The sequence below is a fragment of the Nestor notabilis genome, unplaced genomic scaffold, assembly GCF_000696875.1.
Source record: "Nestor notabilis isolate BGI_N333 unplaced genomic scaffold, ASM69687v1 scaffold15169, whole genome shotgun sequence".
In the NCBI taxonomy this organism is placed as follows: Eukaryota; Metazoa; Chordata; class Aves; order Psittaciformes; family Psittacidae; genus Nestor; species Nestor notabilis.
Window position 1 is genome coordinate 5,243 of NW_009945166.1, and position 19,821 is coordinate 25,063.

Sequence of the window (19,821 nt, forward strand, 5' to 3'; positions counted from 1 at the left end):
GCTGCTCCAGTCAGCACTATGCAGTCAGGGCCAGAAGGATGCAGAGATCACTGCTGGGATGTAAAGTTCAGTGAACATCTTCATATCCCCAGTGTGACTGTGAGAGACATTTACACTACTTTAATTGTACAGACTGCTTGCATGAGTGTGTTTGTAGACACCCTGACACTAGGCAGTCGGTAATGGTTCTGAGTGTTTAGATGTAAAGCTGTTGGAAAAAATAGGTTTCCTTGTTTTAGTGGTGCTGACCCCATCAGCTAATTAGGCCTGGCTCCCTTTCTAATAACTTATGGTTTTATTAATCTTCTTTCAGGGGAAAATGCCTAGATTTACCACTAAACCCAAATGAGTAATCAAGAGTGTCTAATGATACTGCTGTGCGTGTTATGCTTAATGTTTTAAGCACACTCCTTGAGAGGAAAACTTTCTTTTCTTCCATCAGGCTGACTTCAACGCTGCTGCAGAAGATGTAAAAAAATTAAAAACAAGGCCAACTGATGAAGAACTGAAGGAACTGTATGGATTATACAAACAGGCTACTGTTGGAGATATTAATATTGGTACTCCTATTCCTATATATACTTCACATTTACTCCCATATCTTGATGAAATCAAGCAAATGTTATGTAAATCTGCATGATAATCAAAGGTATGCATTTATTTTGGCAGAATGTCCAGGAACACTAGATTTGAAAGCCAAAGCCAAATGGGAGGCATGGAACCTGAAAAAAGGTGTTGCACCAGTTAAATTTACATCATCTAGTCATGTTTATAGGATGACAAATGAGGAAGGATAATGACTCCTATTTTCCTTTGCAGGTTTATCAAAGGAGGACGCCATGAAAGCCTATATCTCTAAAGTAAAAGAAATGGTAGAAAAATATGGGATCTAGAATACTCAAAATAATTCCCACTAACAACTAACCCTTCAGTAGCTAATGAACTAATTCTGTTGAGAAAAATGCAAACTAACTCCTTACCTCCTTCTTGTGTAGTCTGACAGTAAAATCTTTTAAGCGTAAGCTGTTTGACTGTAAAGGGTATTTGCATACATACGCTATATTTTAGATTGTATCTTATTCTAAATAAATTTAAACTTAATAAATTAAGCTGCCTGTAAGAATTGTGGATTTTTGTGAGTATTAAATTACAGTAAGCATTTTTACAGAGAAGCTCTAAAAGTAAAATAACATAGCTGTCATTATTTGGAAATGAGGTTATGGAATGAAGGATTTGTGCACACGCAAGATGAGAAGAGGGGAAAAGAAAGATGGAAACTGTTTTATTTTTGAGCCCCAAAGCCAACATTTATTTTCAAAAAATCAAAGAAATTCCCTCTTCTGAAGGATTATAGAGGAGGAACAGAACAACTAGGCATAACTGCATGCAATTGTACAGAAAGAATTACTTATTTTGAACTGCTGTGGCCTAATCTTACACTGTCTGCCATTAAAATAGAGGGAAATACTCATAGGCTGGCATTTTCTAAGCATCTTGTTATGTGTTTTATCAAGAAGATTTCACTAGAGGGTTCCAGCAGATAAAAGTGACCACAGGGAAGGTTATCAAAGGAAGTATCTTCACTTGTTAGATCATGCCAGGCTGAGAAAGAAATGCCAGGCTCTGAGAAATGTCAGAGAAATGTCAACTATTGGAGTCATTTTATGTAACAATTTCAAAGTTACTATTTAATAATTATTTTAAATCACATATCAACTGGTTTGGTTCATACATTGAGACTGCTTTGTTGATTTAAAGACTCTAGCAAAGCTCTTCATTAACCGATTCAACAGGAAGACATGCGAGTATAAGCGAAGCACCTTCTAAATCATGTGCTTGATCTTCAGACCCATTAAAGCAGGTCATATCGCAAGAGAAGGGGATATTCGCTTCTGCCATCTCAAAACTGTGAACATAAAGCAGTATAAATAGCAGTAATAAAACTTTCCATCAGATACCTATATTTGGGGTTTTCTTCCACATACAAACAGCTTTTTCTTTCTCCTCCAAAACATAACAAACTTCAGGAATTACATTGTGCAGAACATCAGGGGAAGGAATTACTGTAGCTGTAGGATTCTCAGCTCCTTACCCTACTGCAATTACTACAAATTTTAATGAAAGAATGACCCAGTAGTTAGGAAAAAAGGAGCTTCAATAATTAAGTCAATAAAAATTCTAGCCTACAATAAATGACTATGTTGTCTGCTTATATTCAAGTTCTAGTGTTTCAGGGCCTTATAAGCATCAGATTCCTATGGCCAGAATGGGTCCCACATCCAAGAGTGTCCTTGGCTTTGCCAGAGTAAGAAACTTTAACCACTGAGCTACATGAGCTCATGGTTAAACATCCACTTGGAACAGCAGTTAGGGCAGAAGCAGCTGGTTGTGCTCTGGATACCTAGAACATGGGGATTCTTTGCTTCTGGTTAGGCTAGGGGGCCATGGATCAGGATGCTAAATGCAGTGATCCTGAGGCACCATCAGTTGAGATTATTAGCCTCAGAAAACAATAAAAGAAGTGAGAATATTCCTTTGGATCCTAAGTAGAGCCTTAATTCTACCATGACATGTTCACTTCTGTAATAACAGTAGTGGTTGCTACAGTAAGCAGTGTTTTCATCTAGTGTTTAAATACTAGAAGCACACAAAGGAGAAAACTGTGTTTACTATTTCACGATCTTTTTATAACAGAAACGAGAACAAATTACAGAGAAATAAGAAAACCTGAATCAGACAGAAGTAAAACTGTAAAATACAAATATAAATGTAATAACGAAATCGTAAAACTTAGGACCATGTTTGAAGTACTCTAGTGTCTTCTCTGACAGTTCTTATCAGATGGTTCTTAATGCCTTCATTTTGCAGAAGCTCAGAAGGAATTCCTCGTAGAATTTTTAGGTATGTAAGAACATCTTCATCTTTTGCATCATGTGTGGGTATGCTTTTGATGGAAATAAATGCTTCAGACTGTCAGCCAGACAAAACAGATCAAGTGTTGTATATAACATACTTTACATAATACTTTAATAATTGTTTTAGTAAAAAAGTACAATGATTCTGTGTCTCCAAAATACAATGAACGGCTGATTAGTTTAGCATCCACAGAAAACACTTCTTGGAAAGGCTTAGCAGACTGTTTGCTGAAAATATGAATTATGAGTGAGCGAAGTACTCTCAAGGCCTGAAACTTGCACAGACAAGCATTACATTAATTTTGTTCAAAGTTTGATTCTCACAATTGAAATACAACTAATAAAATAATCTATTTAAGAGAAAGAAAAGCCTAGCAGTGGACACAAATCTGACTGATGTAGGACTGGAGAGTCTTAACTGATTATGAAAATTTGCAGGAATAACAATTGCTTCCATGAAGTGCTAGCTCGTACTCAGGGTTGCTAAGAAGCCCAGGAACAGAAGAACGGAAAAAGCAAATGCTGTCTGAGGACAGGAGGACTGAGAAAAAGACACTTCACTGTTGTTTTCCGGAAAAGACTAGCAGACCCAGCAGAACCTCAGGAGAAACTGAGGACAGATCAAAAAGCCAACAACGAAGGTGGAGAGAAAAAAACAGACAAATGCACTGAGGGCTGGTGCAGGAGATTTATGAAAGATTAGGTTAAGACAGCTATTTCACATGTTACAGAGCAGGGAGTGGCACTTCATGTTTTGTTTTGATTACTTTTCAGTATTAAAAGCCAGAGGCCATTAGTAAATAACACGGTATTAAAAAAAGATGGCATTAGCTTAAGGAGGCTGTTCTCCCCAGGCTAAGGTTGGCAGCAGTGGATACTCTGTAATGTGAAATTCTTTGCCTCAGAATTAATTTCCTCTAAGAAAAAAAGACGTTTTTCTGCATAGATTCGGAAGCAAAGGTTGTTTTCTATTAAAGCCACTCTACATGCCATACTGTAAAATGTTATTTTTACTCTTGGTAGCTAATATACTGTTTTGTTTCATACTGTTAATGATTCTGAAACTTATTTTTGGGGCATGTGTCCCTGATACAAAAAGATGGATTGGTTCTAGTCCATACTTTTCTTTCAAGTGTAGTGCAACTGCAAAACTAACATAAGATCCAAAATGGCAGCAAAAAGAGAAATTAAAACAAAGTAAGCAAAAATATATGTAAAACCTGGAAAATTTAAACATCGTTTAAATTTCAGTGTTAACTGGCTATCTTGAACAGTTACTGAAACCATACATGACATGGAAATTATAGTCATATTACCTAATTGGTATGTATTCCTATGCAGTCTAATTTTACAAATCAGACCTTTTCTTAGTCTCTCTTTCTTTTAGTAGTGTCCTTAATTTGCAGTAAGAACAGTTATTTTGAATACTTGGGACAGACTAATCTTCAAAATCTATGTGTTTTATGAATGGTTTGCCCCCTACATTTTAGAGAAAGCACTGACACAAATATTAACAGTAAAAACAATTATAATTTATCAGTGTAGAAAAAAAAAAAAAGAAACACGACACTGCCATTTTTAGAAGACATTGTGTCTGAAGTAATAGTCTTTGAGATCAACAGCATGCTTTAGGATGGCTTGACAAAAGGCTTTTGCAGAAGTGTATTTTCCTAAAGTTTTTGTAAATAAAGGCAAGTAACTATCTATTCCTAGAGTTTGAAGACAAAGTTCCTTCACTGGGGTATCTAGAAATGTATGTATGTTTACCTCTGACCAAAAAATGCAAATTGTTTTTCTTGAAGTTCTTTTAACAAAGCACTTGGAATTTCATTAACTATGTCTGATGTCTTTTGCAAAAGGTTCTCTTCCAGGAAACCTTATAGGGGATACTGCAGAAGAGGTGGAGGAAGGGAGAGAAAAGAATTATAGTTATTTCAGATAGAAACAGTACAATAATTTTAATTAAGCTTTTAAATCTATTCTGCAGAATATATAGATTATTTAAGCCTTCTTAAAGTTGATACAGTGTATTTGCTATTCTACTACTGGTTTTTAATCCTGTGAAGAGATTAGATTTACACCCCTTCCTTTACTCCCAAATGTTGCCTCTCCAACTGTTCTGATTGATAAACGCCTTGGGTCAGAAATCTACAATGTAAGGAATGAATAGATGAGGGAAAGAATGCTGATTTTCTAAAATCTTCTTGACGTCACACATACTGCCAAACTCATATGGAAGTAAAGGGTCAGATGCAAACTCTTTTAGCAGAGAAAGAATAAACCACTAATACCATAGACAGAAATGTTTGCATCTTACATACTTCCTTTCCTCACAAAACACCCCTGAAAGAGCATGCTGCACCCTGATTTTATTCATCTGTGTCTGCATTTGCTTCTAGACCATCTCCTTAGTAACTTTTTTGGAAGTAGTTCCAGTGAACAAAAGCTTTTTCTTCTTTAAAAAAAAAAAATTCCAGGAAACTCTGATGTGACCTGTGCAACTGTTTACAGAAAGCATACGCATACAAGCATTTAGAGGACTGGTACAATTGCCATGGCAATGGTCTCTATTAATGCCAATTTATTTTCCTTTGTGGAAGGTCTGGAAAACAGCCTTGGTTCCTCTTCAAATATTTCAGCAATGGATCTTTTTAGTGCTGATATAGCCCGATAGCAATGAGAAGTACTTCACACTGTAACTGCCATTTTCACTGTTCTAAATCCATAGTTTAAACTTCAGTTTTGATACAAGAAGTGTAAAACCATGCAAACACTCTGGATAACAGAACTTCTGTTCAGTCTCTCAACATTAAAACTAGTTCTCAGATCTTCATTGTTGACCTTGCTGATGCCTTTTTTTTACATATTAACAATACACCAGTGTACTGCTGTTTCTGAATCACACCAATATTTTCTGAAGCAGTCAAGCATACTATAGTCTTATGAAATTTAGCTCTGAGGATATAACTTCTTAACCTGTAATTTGATCCGAGGTGGCATAGAAACATAGTAAACTCAGCACCCTAATGGAAATGCTAATTCCTAATGGAAATGCTAATTCCTAATGGAATTCCTTTCTGGATTAGACCCTGTCCTGGGTTCAGCTACAGCAGTCATTATTTCTCCGTCTTAGTAGCTGGTGCAGTGCTGTGTTTTTGACTTTCAGTCTGGGCACAACACTGGTAACACCGATGTTTTTAGTTGTTGCTCAGTAATATTTACTCTGACCAAGGACTTTCTCAGTCTCATGCTCTGCCAGGGAGGAGGGGAAGCCGGGAGGAAGCAGAGACAGGACACCTGACCCAAACTGGCCAAAGGGGTATTCCATACCACAGCACGTCATGCCCAGTATAGAAACTGGGGGGAGTTACCCGGAAGGCCCAGATCACTGCTTGGGTCGGGCTGGGTATCGGTCGGCGGGTGGTGAGCGGTTGTGTCCTTTTCCCTTGTTATTCCTCTTATCATTATTATTGGTAGCAGTAGTGGTTTGTATTATACCTTAGTTACTGGAGTGCTGTTATCTCAACCCGTGGGAGTCACATTCCTCCGATTCTTGTCCCCATCCCTCCGGGAGCGGGGAGAGGAAGGAAGAGGCGGGGGGAGTGAGCAAGCGGCTGCGTGATTCCAAGTTGCCGGCTGGGCTTGAACCACGACAGACCCACTGGATAAACATTGCAGTGCAATCAAGAACATCATATTCTATTCCAAAAAATTTGCTACCATGTATTTCAGACATGCTTAACTTCTGCTTTAGCTTCACAAATGATTGACCTTCAATTGAACTGCTGAAGAGTCTGCCGCCTTGATCAAGATGAGAAGCTCCATCTCCAGCCCATGGAAAGCGTATCAGCCTACAGAGAGCATTTGGCCTTTTGTATGGACAAACAACCACCTTCTCCATTCCTTAAAAAGAACAAAACCAAAGAAAACAACACATCATTCTAGAACAAGACTCTTCAGGTAGAGCAAATTAAATCTAATTTGATACAATGGGCTGCAATATTTTCTGTCTTCAAAACTACTTTTGCTACAACAACAATCAGTTCTTTTTGAAATGGAGTAACTAGAGTCACATTCAGCTTTATCACAGCAGCTTTAGTATTTTCATTTACTGACTGACAGAAGTAACTGCTGAAGCAAGATTTATAACAACTCCTTCCTTCTTGCTGAGAAGGAAAAATAGCATTGAATATGCCAACTGCATTGTCTCTAGCACTAGATACTGTCTTTAGGATCTGAGTCTTCTTTCCTATTTTCTTGTCCTTCATTCTTGCTGATCAGATTTATGGACATAAGCATTAAGATGATATTCTACTATTGGTAGCACATCAGGCTGTGTTCCATCAGAAGAACCTGGCAACACCATGTGCAACAGAAATACCTGGTAAAGATAAATCAGAAGCAGTAGTGATACAGAATTTAATAAAAAAGGGTCTTCTGCAGCCATTAGAATGAACCCACATGTTCTTTTCAAAAAGACTGAAAAAACAGTAATCAGGGGATAACAAATTTCCAAAATGCTGCAAATCATCATGGATGTTATTTCTTGCTTTGAATATAGCTCAGTGTATGCAAGGGCTGATTCATCATAAAATACACCTATATGCCTACACGCAGTCTTTTTTACCTGCACAAAAAGTTTTGGAAATGCAACCAGATCAGAATAGGCAGCAATTCATGCCTATTTTAAAACTATGTAATGCAAGCAAGACAGAAGAAAATCTACCGTAATGCTGCTGTGGCAATTTCTTGATTTTCACATATACATATGTCTAAACTGTAAAATTTGTCATCATTCGTTAAGAATCACTTCAGAGAAACTGTAAGAAGAGCAAGTCAAAAAAAAGTGTATCAACAATCACTGGGCAAACAATTAAAAATAGCTGAAGGGTAGTGGAACCAGTGCTACAGAAAACAGAATTCCTCTGGTAGATTCATTTAGTTCCAGTGCCATTAGTCCCATTACACAGTCACTTGTTTCACAAAAAGACACAAACCCCCAAACATTTCTGAAGCCAATGTTTTAATTTGACAATCAAATAAGAAAAGAAAAATCAAACTGATTCTAAAGGTGATACAAAAATGCCAAGCATGATAAAGCAGCACATTTAGTCAAAGTCCTTAAACTATTCAAAGATACATTACCAGTCACTGAGAATTTTCCACACTTTTTACTCATACACATTTATTCCATCCCCATCCAGTTTACTTTAGCTGCGGATACCTGAGTAGTCAGGAAGACCAGCAGTGTCAGAAAACAAGAGCCTGGGGGTGGATCCACTTCTCAACACTGCACAGCAAGAAGGAGGAGGCAGAATTTGTATGTATCAGCAGATACAGGAGCAAAGCCAACTTCACAGGTGGAGGCAATGTGCATCCAGGTGGCACAGCTGCCTGCTTTTAAGTCTTTTGTGGGCTAAAGGGGAGGAGCCCACACCCCAGAAAAAAGGCAGAGACTGAGGTACACAGCATCCCAAAAGGGAGACAGGAGCATCACATTAGGTGTGACACATGCTGCATTTGGCAGCACTACGAGGAAGGTGCACTGCATCAATCCCACTGATTTAAAAAGCACATTTTAATATGCCCATGACAGTACAGAAGTTGTAGCAATTTCAGTACATGGAGACCCACAGCTTTGTTGATGAAAATGCCTGATAAAGTAACCAAGAAAAGAAGTTTAGCGCTCACACCTCTGCTGGACAATTTTGCAGGGGTCTGAAAATGTTGATGTAGACCATCACCTGACATGAATAAAACACTGCATTTGGTTAGTAGGCCAGTTGTAATTTCTACAAGCTGGAAGACATAGTAGTGCATGAACAACACACTGGTTCTATATGATGATTTTATATTAGGTACCATATTGTGCTTCTGGTGACCAGATGCTATCAGACAACCTAGAAACACCAGTGTATTTGTAACTGCATTCATAGTACTAGGAAGATCGGCTTTTTTTGTTTGCTTGTTTGTTTTTCTTTTTCGTGTTACTCTACCAAAAATAGCTGTAAAAATAATAAAGTAAAAATATTCAAAAGCAATGACAAAAACTAAGGAACCTGAGTGCCAAAATGGATTCTGATGCTTAACTAGACACATACGCTAGACTGCTTTGTGGTTTTCACATTATTCTTCATTCTTCTACACTTCATCATCTCTAGGAAACTGACAAATCTGTGATGTTAAGAGGGAAGTCTGCCTGTTGGCCTAGCCAGTCAGTAAGCACTGCTCCTTTCCCACACAAGGTCTGCAGTTTTTTACGCTGCTTTCTGGGGAAACCCTAAATCAACACTTCTGACTGCAGCAGTTTCTGTGGGAAGGCCCAGGCCCCACAATGGGGGCTGGTCCCAAGACCTGCAACTGCCACTTCCAAATGGCAAAAGTGGAATCTGTTGCTAAGGCTTGTTTCAGAGTGCTTTTGTGTTGTAATTATTATGAAGTAAGATGAGGCACACCTATGTTTGGGGAGTGCACAATTTAAAGCAGGTTACATTGGCTAGTCCTGACCTGTGCTGTTACGCACAAGACTGCTTCTCCACATGATGGATCTGCTATCAGAGGTGTTTGATTATAAGGTGCAATTTATAATAAAGCACCTGATATGCTTTATTTATTCCTACCTCAAATTGTGCCATCTGTGAAATCTGACACCCTGTTATAACCCTGTTCATAACATTAACAGTTGCTAATGTTATGAAAGCCAGGTCAACCAAAACTACGTTTGCCATTTCCAGGGCTGAAGGTAAAAGAGCGCTTTACAGAACTAACTTTGCTAACCCAGTACTAGTACAGAATAGGACAGACTATTTTGGTTGGAAGGGATCTACAATGATCACCTTGTCCAACTGCCTGACCAATTCTTGGCTGACCAAGTTAAAGCATGTTGTTAAGGGATTGCTCAAATGCCTCTCAACCACTGGCAGGCTTCAGGCATTGACCACCTCTCTAGGGAGCCTGTTCCAGTATTTGACCACCTTCTTGGTGAAGAAATGCCTAATGCCTAATGCCCAGTCGAAACTTCCCTGGTGCAGCTTTGAACCATTCCCACATGTCCTATCAGTGGATACCAGGGAGAGGAGATCAGAACCTCCCTCTCCACATCCCATCCTCAGGAAGCTGTAGAGAGAAAAGAGGTTGCCTCCTTTTCTCCAAACTAGAGGAGCCCAAAGTCCTTAGCTGCTCCTCTATGAGGAGCATTCCTTCCAGGCCTTTCACCAGCTTTGTTGTCCTCCTCTGGACGCATTCAAGGACCTTCACAACCTTCTTAAATTGCAGGGTCCAGAACTGCACACTGTACTCCACGTGAGGCTGCACAAGCGCTGATTACAGTGAGATAATTGCTTCTGGTGGTTCTGCTGTCTTTGATGCACACAGGGATGTGGTTTGCCTCCTTGGCTGCCAGGGCACATTGCTGACTCACACTGAGCATAATTTACACCTCTTTACAGTGTTACTCTATCCTACCTGCAGAATCTGGCATTTGGATTTGTTAAATTTAATCCCAATCAATCACAGCCCAATGTCCCAACCTATCTAAATCCCACTGCAAGGCCTCCTGTTCCTGAAGAGAGTACACAGCACCTCCCAGTTTGCTATCATCAGCAAACTTGTTAATGGTGCATCCCACTCCTCAATCCAGATCGTTAAATAGATTGAACAGAACTGCCTTAGAACTGAACCTTGAGGAACGCTGCTGGCAACCAGGTGCCAGCCAAACGTATGCCCATTCACTACAACCCTTTGAGCTCTGCTCTTCAGCCAGTTCTTCAACCAGTGCACCATGATCCTGCTCATCCCACAGCTGGACAACTTTTCCAGAAGGATGCCACGAGGGACAGTATCAAAAGCCTTACTAAAATCCAGAAAAATTACATCCACCACCTTCCATTATCCACTAGGCAGGTGACCTTATCATAGAGGATATCAAATTAGTTAAACAGGACCTTTCTCTTGTGACCCCATGCTGACGGTGCCTGATGGTTGCATATGCATTAAAAGCCTTTCAGTAGTATGCAGTACAATCTCCATGATTTTTCTGGGAACTGAGGTTAGACTAACAGGTCTGTACTTCCCTGGGTCTTCCCTCATGCCCTTTTTGTAGACAGGAATATCACTGCCTAGCTTCCAGCCAGCAGGGACCTCCCCAGAATCCCAAGACATTTAGCAGATAATTGAAAGGGGTCTTGCCATAACATCCACTAGCTCCTTCAGCACTCTGGGATGAACCCCACCAGGCCCCATGGACTTGTGAACATCCACCTGATACAGCTGGTCCCTTACAGTATCAGTGTCCACAAATGGAAAGTCACTATTCCCACACTCATGGTCCTCCAACTCTGGGGACCAGGCAGCCCACGATCTATCAGTATTACTAAAGACTGAGGCAAAAAAAGCACTGAATGCCTCCACTTTTTCTTCATCCCTATTAGTCAGCTGACCATCTTCAAACAGTATTGGTCCAATGTTTTCTTTAGAATCCCTCTAGATATCAACCTATTAATAAAGCCCTTCTTGTTATCTGAAATAGCACTGGCCAGTTTCAACTCTCAGCTTTGGCCTTTCATTTCTTCTCTCTGCATATATGAACCACAGTTCCGTACCCTTCCAGCAAAGCCTGACCTCGTTTCCAGAGATCAGTCTTGTGGTGATGTCCTGAACTCAGGCCCCAGGGAGGCAGAAAACTTCCCTGAAAAGAGGGTCTCTGCAAAACGGAGTTTCCATTTTGCATGGGAGAGCATCAGCAATGACCAAACCAATTTTAAAGAGCTATTCAAAGAAAGATGTTTTGGAAGATGGTCTTGGAGACCTCAGTCACCACTCTGCCTCAGTGGACTTGTCCATTCCATATTGATTACCCAGTGACAAGCAGTAGGTGCAAGGCTGAACAGGGTTAGGTCCACTCTTAACACAAGTATTCTTGTGTGAAAATAGTGAAATCCCCATGCCTGCTTACAACTGAGAGCCACAACTCTGTCCCTTTCAATCTGAAAGTTCTGCATTCGTTATTGGCCATCCAGCATCCTATGGGTGATGTTGTCTCATCAGTCTGAGCTCAACTTCTATGTCCATAACTATTGGCACACTATGGGAAGTGGCACTCCATGGAACTTTGAACTTCATGGACAGAAGTTCAATCCAGGAAGCCAGACAACAAAAATTCTCACTTGGATATACTGTAGACTAAGTAGCCTCAGAACATGCTTCCGCAATATACTAACCTGTCCTTACTGTGCGAAAGTACTTGGCAATGTAGGTACAACATATATGATTCAGTGAGATGCCTCAGAGGAAAAGATGACCCAGACTAAGATGCAGAAGCTGAGATGAATATGAGCATGTATTTAGTCCACATTCATCCTAAAAAAATAAATAAAAATCCATCTTTATTAGCTCACACCAGTTCTGAGGAATAGGAACAAATCTCACAAGGATAGCTTGAGCTCCCTTGCACCCTGCCTTGATGTAGCAAAAATTAACAAGTGATACGCTGAGTAACTGAAAAGATTTTTTTGGCCTGGATACAAAAACGTGCATACCTGCTGGAAGCAGTGAACATTATTACTGAGTAGCAATCGCTCTTCCGAATAAACCCATACCATGGGATCTGATGACAGTGTTTCCCAAGTAATTACACAGGTATCCCAGAATATTTTATGCCGTCATCACACGTAAGTACCCTATGGACAATTGCCAGACCTTCTAGGGAGAAATTCTTAGTACTGCTGGCTGAAAAGCAAGTGATTTCTGTGCACCAATTGAAACAAATACTCATCAGAAATTGCTGAAAAAGACCTGCATTAACAGCTCTGCTGTTTAGTCTTTCAGGAATCACGAGTACTTGAGGTTAGCCAAATAAAAAGCTGCCAGAGAGTGAATCACAGAAAAGACAGAAATAGATCCTGAAAAGCAAGAAGAAAGTCTTCTCAGTAAGCTAGGAATCTTTATAGACAACCAAGGGCCCAGGGTGGTAGATAATGGGAAAGGAGAGTTCAAGGAAGGAATGGCAGGCTAGTGACAAGAGCCCACCAAAACGAAAGTGAAGTGAGATGTGGGACCAAAGAAGTGCAGGTGCTTATATGTGGAAATAGCAGGAATCCAAGAAAAGTAGAATAGGAAGAGCCTGTAACTGTACATGTTGCTTTACTTCACCAGCAAGAGTTTAAATCTCTAGCATATTAGGTAATATGCATATGTATATAGAATATTTGAAGACAAGGTATTTTTCTTCTAAAGTCAATGGTATTAGTGAGGATATATAAACCTTCAGCCCCTGCTATTACCAGGAAGCAGAAGTGTCTCACCTCTACTAAGTCACTGATAAAGCAAGGCACAAGCAATTCTGCAAACAGCTAAATGAGTATTAACTGATCATACACTGACCTTTATTACATATTGGACAATCAGGTCACAGTACTGACATTTTGATAGGTATATGACGAAATGAGGAATGAAGTTGTTTCTTCTCTAGAACAGTCATTTTGCAAAATGGAAAGAAATGCTAGAAATATTCTTGCCAATGTGCTAGGGAAATAATTCAGTGTGGACGTAGCTTAGTACCAGGATCCTTAACACAGAGGCTTTTCCTTGAAAGGATTTAATTAGAAGGAAATTGTGTTGGTGGTCACCCATGACTAAATCACATGAGAACCTTTATGCTGAGACCTGTGGATATCTTTCTTTACTATTTGATATCTTTGTAAAAGGGTTGAGTTCATTCAGGTATTGCCATCACTGCCAGTAGCTGCTAGTAGATATTACTCCATGGCACCACTTACAGATACCCCAGCATCACAAATAGGCCTCATTTTCCCACCTGTCTTCCAGCTCTCATACTCCCAGGGCAAAGCCATGGGACCAAAGGAGAATTTGGTAACATCTTTACACTAGTTAATGAGCAGCACATGCTGTAAGTGTGAATTCACTGATGGACCTGATGAGATGCATCTGTGGGTCCTGAGGGAACTGGCAGATGTAGTTGGCAAGCCATTATCCATCATATTTGAGGAGTCATGGCAGGCTGGTAAAGTTCCCAGTGACTGAAAAAGCGGAAACATAACACCCATTTTTAAAAAAGGAAGACCCAGGGAACTACGGGCTGGTCAGTCTCACCTCAGTGCCCAGCAAAATCAGGGAGCAGTTCCTCTTGGAAACTATGCTAAGGCACATGGAAGATAAGGAGATTTTTTACAGAAAAAGGAACTGGAGCGGGTATCAAGGTTCATCATACGGTGTCCAGAGGGACTTCCAGTTGGCAATTGCAGTGCTTAGGATGCTTATGAAGTCAAAAACTAGTAGGAGTAAGGCAGCTATTGCTGCAATAGTGGTCACAAGTCAAATCTCATTTTGTTTCAAAATCTGTGGGGAAGGCAAGTATGGGGAGCAGAGAAACTGTGTGGTTCAGAGAGCAACCTAAGACAAAGCTGTAACTGAGCTGCAGATTTGTCATCAGCTTTGTCTGGTCTTGCTGGTGATGAAAGAGAATCCTGCCTTTCCCACGTTCTTGGAGCATAAATGTCTACACCAATCTTTCTGCCAACACTAGCAACTACATGGCTATGTAGTAAGAGCACGTCATTTAGCAAGCTGAAAACTTTACCTGCCTCAGTCAGCTGATCCCATACAGTCTCACCATCCTCCTGTTTTTAAGGCAAGCAGCCCCTCAAGACCTTTTTGCAAGCTTTAACCCCTTAAACCAGCTGGAAAGGTGCATGCTGAGATTACACATGTAGCCCCAAGGTTTGGATGTAAAAGACACATCTGTGCCAACCTAATGGAGTAATTTGCCCTTAATTATTTTACAACTCTGACTGAAACAAAAATCCTGCAGAGTCTGCCTTACTGGTTTGAAAGACACATTCAGCTGATCTAATTATCATTTAGAAAAAAAAAAAATATGTAAGCCACACACAAGACAATTATTGCATGTATAATCAATCTGTTGCATACATACAGCTGAATCTGGATTTATTGGAAATCTAAATATATCTGGATAAGGAAATGTTTTGTTTCAGTATTTTGGGGGTTTTTGGTTTGTTTTTTGGTCTTTTTTTTGTGTCTTTTTTTTACAAGACAGCAGTTAAAAAAAAAAAAGAAGATTATTTCTAAGTTGTCTTTATCTTTCCACTGCTTTCATCTATTGGCCTTATGCCTAATATCTGACTTAGACCCTATTACAAAGAAGAAAGGATACATAAGAATTACCCTGCATAATCAAGATTTTCCTGGATTGTAAAGTTTTCAACAGAAACAAGCCTTTATTTTATTACCTATACAGTTAGATATGTGATCTGATGAATTAGTGGCAGACAAAAGCTGCTTTAGAATGTTCACAGTTAAAAAGAATGCTTCTTTGTTGAACTATTGGCAAAGAAGTTGCTCAGTGTGAGAAAAAAAAACCACTGAATTTTAAGAAAGTATTTCCTGGGGGAGTGCATATCCTTTTATTCACATTTAGAATAAGCTGAAAATAAAATTCTAGTTCTATAAAGATATAAAGGTATAAAAGATTAAAAAAGCAGTCAGACAAATCACAGAATAATTTTGGTAAAAAGAGGCCTCTAGAGATCCTATAGTCCAAGCCCTGCCTCACTGAGTTTTGGGTATCTCCAAGGATGGAGACTCCACAACCTCCCTAGGTAACCTTGTAGAATTCAACCGTGCCCATGGCGAGGGTATTTTTCTTCCTAACTAACCCTTTGTTGCACCTTGTATCTGCAAGTCTTTTGTCTTTTAACTGAGTACATCCAAGAAGAGCCTGGCTCTGTCTGTCCTCTTCATACCCTTCCATTAGGTAGGTGAAGATATTAATGAAATCCTCATTTAAGACAAAACCTCTCAGCCTCTCCTGTTCACCACCCACTCCAGTCACAATCACAGGGACCCCTGCCACACTCACTCCGTATTTCAACATCTTTTTAGTACAGTGGCATCCAAAATGGACACAGATGTGGTAAATCAAAGAAAGTTTGGATTATTTTTCAGTCATGCTTTTGAAACATAAACTTTCAGGGCATGACGAGCTTTTACTTTTGCTTTATTCATTGTCATGGCATCACCTTATAATAGGTGGGCAAATATTAATTGTAAAGTACAATCAAACCACAAGCAACAACACAACTGCTTTTGCTCTGACCATCCACTAGAACAAACAGAAATAGGACCAACAGCCCCACCCTGCAAAGAACATAAAGCCAAAGGTAAAGAAACATTGAGTGCTCACAGCACAAGGCTGTTTTGACATTTCCCAAGTGAAAAGATACTCTATGGTGCACAGTCTAGAAATCTATGGAATGAGTCTTTGTGAACTGCAGGACCATAGTATTTGCCAGTTGGGCAGTCCAGGGCTAGAGAGGCTTCTTAGCTATCTAGCCACTTGCCTGTAGATTCTGAAAGCCAGGCAAAAAGCAGCCCTATCCCCAGATGGCTGTCTACTAACAGCATTTAGACCAAAGGTAGTCAATTCATCAGCCTCCCAATAAGCACAAAGTGGACAGGGGAGCTGTGGAGTCAAACCATCCACTTCACTGGTTGTCATGGTTCAAGCAGGACACTGGTACATATGGAGTCTGCTATTCAGGCTGCTGGATTGCTGACACCCAGACAGGCATCTGAGACATCTGGCTGGGAGCATGGAAGGTTTAACAAATCAGGGCATTAACAACCTGGCATCTGCAAACTTGTAATAACAGATCTGGCAGGCTGGAGCACAGTTAGTCAATATCATTCTCTGTTGGTTTTACCTTTACAACAGAAATGTGGATACCAGCACATCTCAGTGTCTTAAACATTGTGATCTAGTTGGATTTTCTTATTTCTGCAGCTGATTCAGTACCTTACACGTTACTGCATCACACACATGCTTGTTCACATTCATCATTCACATGAGCATTAATAAAAGTAAAAAAAACCCCATGTATTTTCCAGGGTAGGTACTTCAGCTTTTTGGAAAATAACAGGGTCATGAAAAGAGGTGTCCTGTTAGAGAGAAAGCACACCTGTAACATGCATTGTAATATTCATTACAGGGGTTTTAGGATTACGGACTCAAATCCCTAGAAGTTTTCCTAATTCAGGGAAAAGCAGTAGTGTGATCTTGCATTTAGGAGATGAATAAAGCACAGGGATAAACTCTGTAGGAAACCATGTCTCAGCAGCTTCTGAGTCCATGAAACTCCTGGTCTTTGCTGCTTGAAAAATAAAGCCTAATGCAATCTTTTGTTATTAGACATTATAAAGTAATGGAGAAAAGTATGGAGTTATACTCAGCTTTTTATTCTATTGGTCCTATTTTTCCCAGCACCATATCACTCATGGCTGCATTTTTAGCAGATTACTCTCCAGATAGGTTAATGACATTGCTAATATCTGAAAGCTGCTGCTGAAAGATATCTATCTATATCTGCCTTTATCAACTGATACTCTATTTTCCAGAAAGCTGTCTTACCCATCCCTTTACTTAGACTTGAAAAAAATGTCAGAAATTATGGAGAAACTTATTTGTGGAAAGCTCGCAGCTGATGTGCTCACAGCATCACTAATGCAAAATTACTGAAATAAATATTAAAGTCATACAGCACTCATTCCCAATTTTACTACCTGGAGCTTCCAGGGTGTTGAAACTGCAAATATAAAGACCATGTGGATGCTCCAAAGGTGAACATGAAAAGGAGCAACACAACCTCCCCTCTTTCCATCTGTTTCTGCTGTCAGCCTAGTTCTGCTATGGCAGAACTGCATAACCTTTGCTCAAGTTTTTGAGGTAATTGTTACATTGAAAGAATGAGCTATGAGGAACTCTATTTGAGCCGTGAAATGTAAGAAAGGTAAAACTGAATGGAAAGGTAAAATTGAATGTAAAGGTAAAGACTACTGATGGGGTCAGGCAGCAGCTCAAGGATCAAGAGGAAGGACATAAATGTGGAAAGATAATAACATCTCAAGGGAAAAAACTAAGTGCCAGACTGCAACATCAAGCCTGTGCCACAGGGAGCAGTGAAAGCTGACCTTTTCCCATCTACTAGCAAAAGCTCTATAGGTGGTTAACTTACTAATTTAGTAGGTCATTAATCCTGGGTATCTTTTTTTTGTGTTAACCACAAAGTAACTGCTTTACATGTACCAGCATGTAGCAAAAGGTGACTGAACAAAGTGGCCCAGGGAAGGAGAAATAGTGATATAGGTAATGAGAAGCCATTTTGGCAGTGAAGGCATGTAGCAAGAGGGTAGCAACCAGAAGGTGCTACTGCTGCAGATGGAATGAGGAAAAGAAGTCGAGGAACAAAGGCCTGTTCACATAAGCTGCAAGTGATAATGCAGTACAGCAATGCTGACATTTTGTTCTGAGCATGGCAGGTTATGTCACAAAAAAGTTTTAAAACTGATGCCAAAAGAAAGTGAAGAAAGGAGATGAAGCGATCCCTATTACACCATCTTCTTGCCTTACTCTTTCTGCTCTAAAAATGTACAGTTAGATAATAATCTTTCTTTTTACGAATGGCAGAAGAATACGATTAAGGAGCAATTCAGCAGATGAACAGTTTATTTCAGCTACTTTGCTTTCACAGCACCTATGCTAGGTGTGCTCCTGTGCAAGTTCAATAATGAAGAACAATTAAAAATAAAACCCTTCCTGTTTCCATCTCTACATGCTGAACAGGGTATTAGAATGTGTTAGTGTTATCTAGAATGTGTGGATGCAAAATTTTTGGCTAGGGCCCAACTCAGATAACATCATAGCAATTCCCATAACTACAACTAAAAACTTTAAAGCAACATTTTAAAAACTTGCCAACTGCCATACAGAATATGAAACAGCAGTCATTGGTACTTCCCAATTACCAATGCTTCAGTGGTGTTGTGATCTGAAAAAAGTCGTTTAGGACAACCTCCCTCCCCTTGGGACCAGCGGCCAAGTTCATGATACCCTTGTACTGAATTAAGGTGAAACAATACCAACCAACCAGTTTTATGATTTATTAATACAAAATACAAGGCATGTGGCTAGATATAATAACTCTACACTGATCACTTTAACTGGATCAGCAAGCCCCATGTCATGCATTTTTATTTAGATCTAGTCACTATTCAGTGAAAAAGAGAGAGGGAGAAAAAGAGAGAGAGAGAAGTATCCACCACCCATGGGTCCAACAATGTCTCATTGGTCCTCTTCACCGAGGGTATCGGTGGTGGTGGGAGCTCTCCCTCTGACCTGAGCCCTGCACTTTTATGTTCATGTTCTTTTGGGGTGTTATCCATAATCTGCATACGAAGTATAGAAGGCCATTACTATGATAATAATGGGCATAGCCTAGTGAGCACGTGCATCACCCACATACACATGCAGGTGGCAGAGATTCCTTCAGCGTGCTAAAGTACAGTACGGGCGGGTGTTTCGGAAATCAGAGACCTTTCAACCTTTTTAACGTTAACCTCGGCAAGTGAGTCTGGGCAGGTCTCACTTGTCTTTCCCAGCCCAAGCGGTGCTTCACCATGTGGTGAAGTGTTTGCTCCAGCGCGTGAGGAACGCTCCAGATCGCACTGAGTCTCACTGATGGTGGTTTGTGCTTCCCCCCGCTCCTCCAGACCTGCAAGTCCCCCCCCGCGAGCCTCAATCCCACACCCCACTTTAACAGGCGGCACAGAAACCCACCCGTGTAGCCCAGACCCGCTCCACAGAAACGGGAGTCCTTGCAGACTCCTGAGCTCTTTCCCGCTCACAGAGCAGTCTCACCCTGCGCCGGGCCATGGCCAGCCGGGGCTCGCAGCGGGGCTCAGGCTGCGCCTGGGTTACAACCACAGCCCGCGGGGAACGTGAGCTGTGCTCCCTCCCTTCTGTTATTCGCACCCCATCCCAGCACCCGCGGCCCCTCCGGAGCCCAGGCGGCGGCGAAGGCATCTCACGCTCCCG

General features: G+C 40.4%; 2 protein-coding genes across 2 annotated transcripts; one reads left to right on the plus strand and one right to left on the minus strand.

Moving 5' to 3' along the window:
- The first annotated feature begins 393 nt into the window (after positions 1 to 393).
- On the plus strand, positions 394 to 1,109 carry LOC104412135 (acyl-CoA-binding protein-like). Its single transcript, XM_010022752.1, is given in 4 exon segments — positions 394 to 428; positions 430 to 560; positions 670 to 732; positions 820 to 1,109. Coding segments are annotated over 4 exon segments (303 nt in total). The 3' UTR covers positions 894 to 1,109.
- Positions 1,110 to 1,468: 359 nt separating this feature from the next.
- On the minus strand, positions 1,469 to 6,816 carry OLAH (oleoyl-ACP hydrolase). The gene is given in 7 exon segments (XM_010022753.1): positions 1,469 to 1,602; positions 1,821 to 1,910; positions 2,799 to 2,974; positions 3,989 to 4,087; positions 4,686 to 4,754; positions 4,756 to 4,804; positions 6,687 to 6,816. Coding segments are annotated over 7 exon segments (747 nt in total).
- Between the last annotated feature and the right edge of the window lie 13,005 nt (positions 6,817 to 19,821).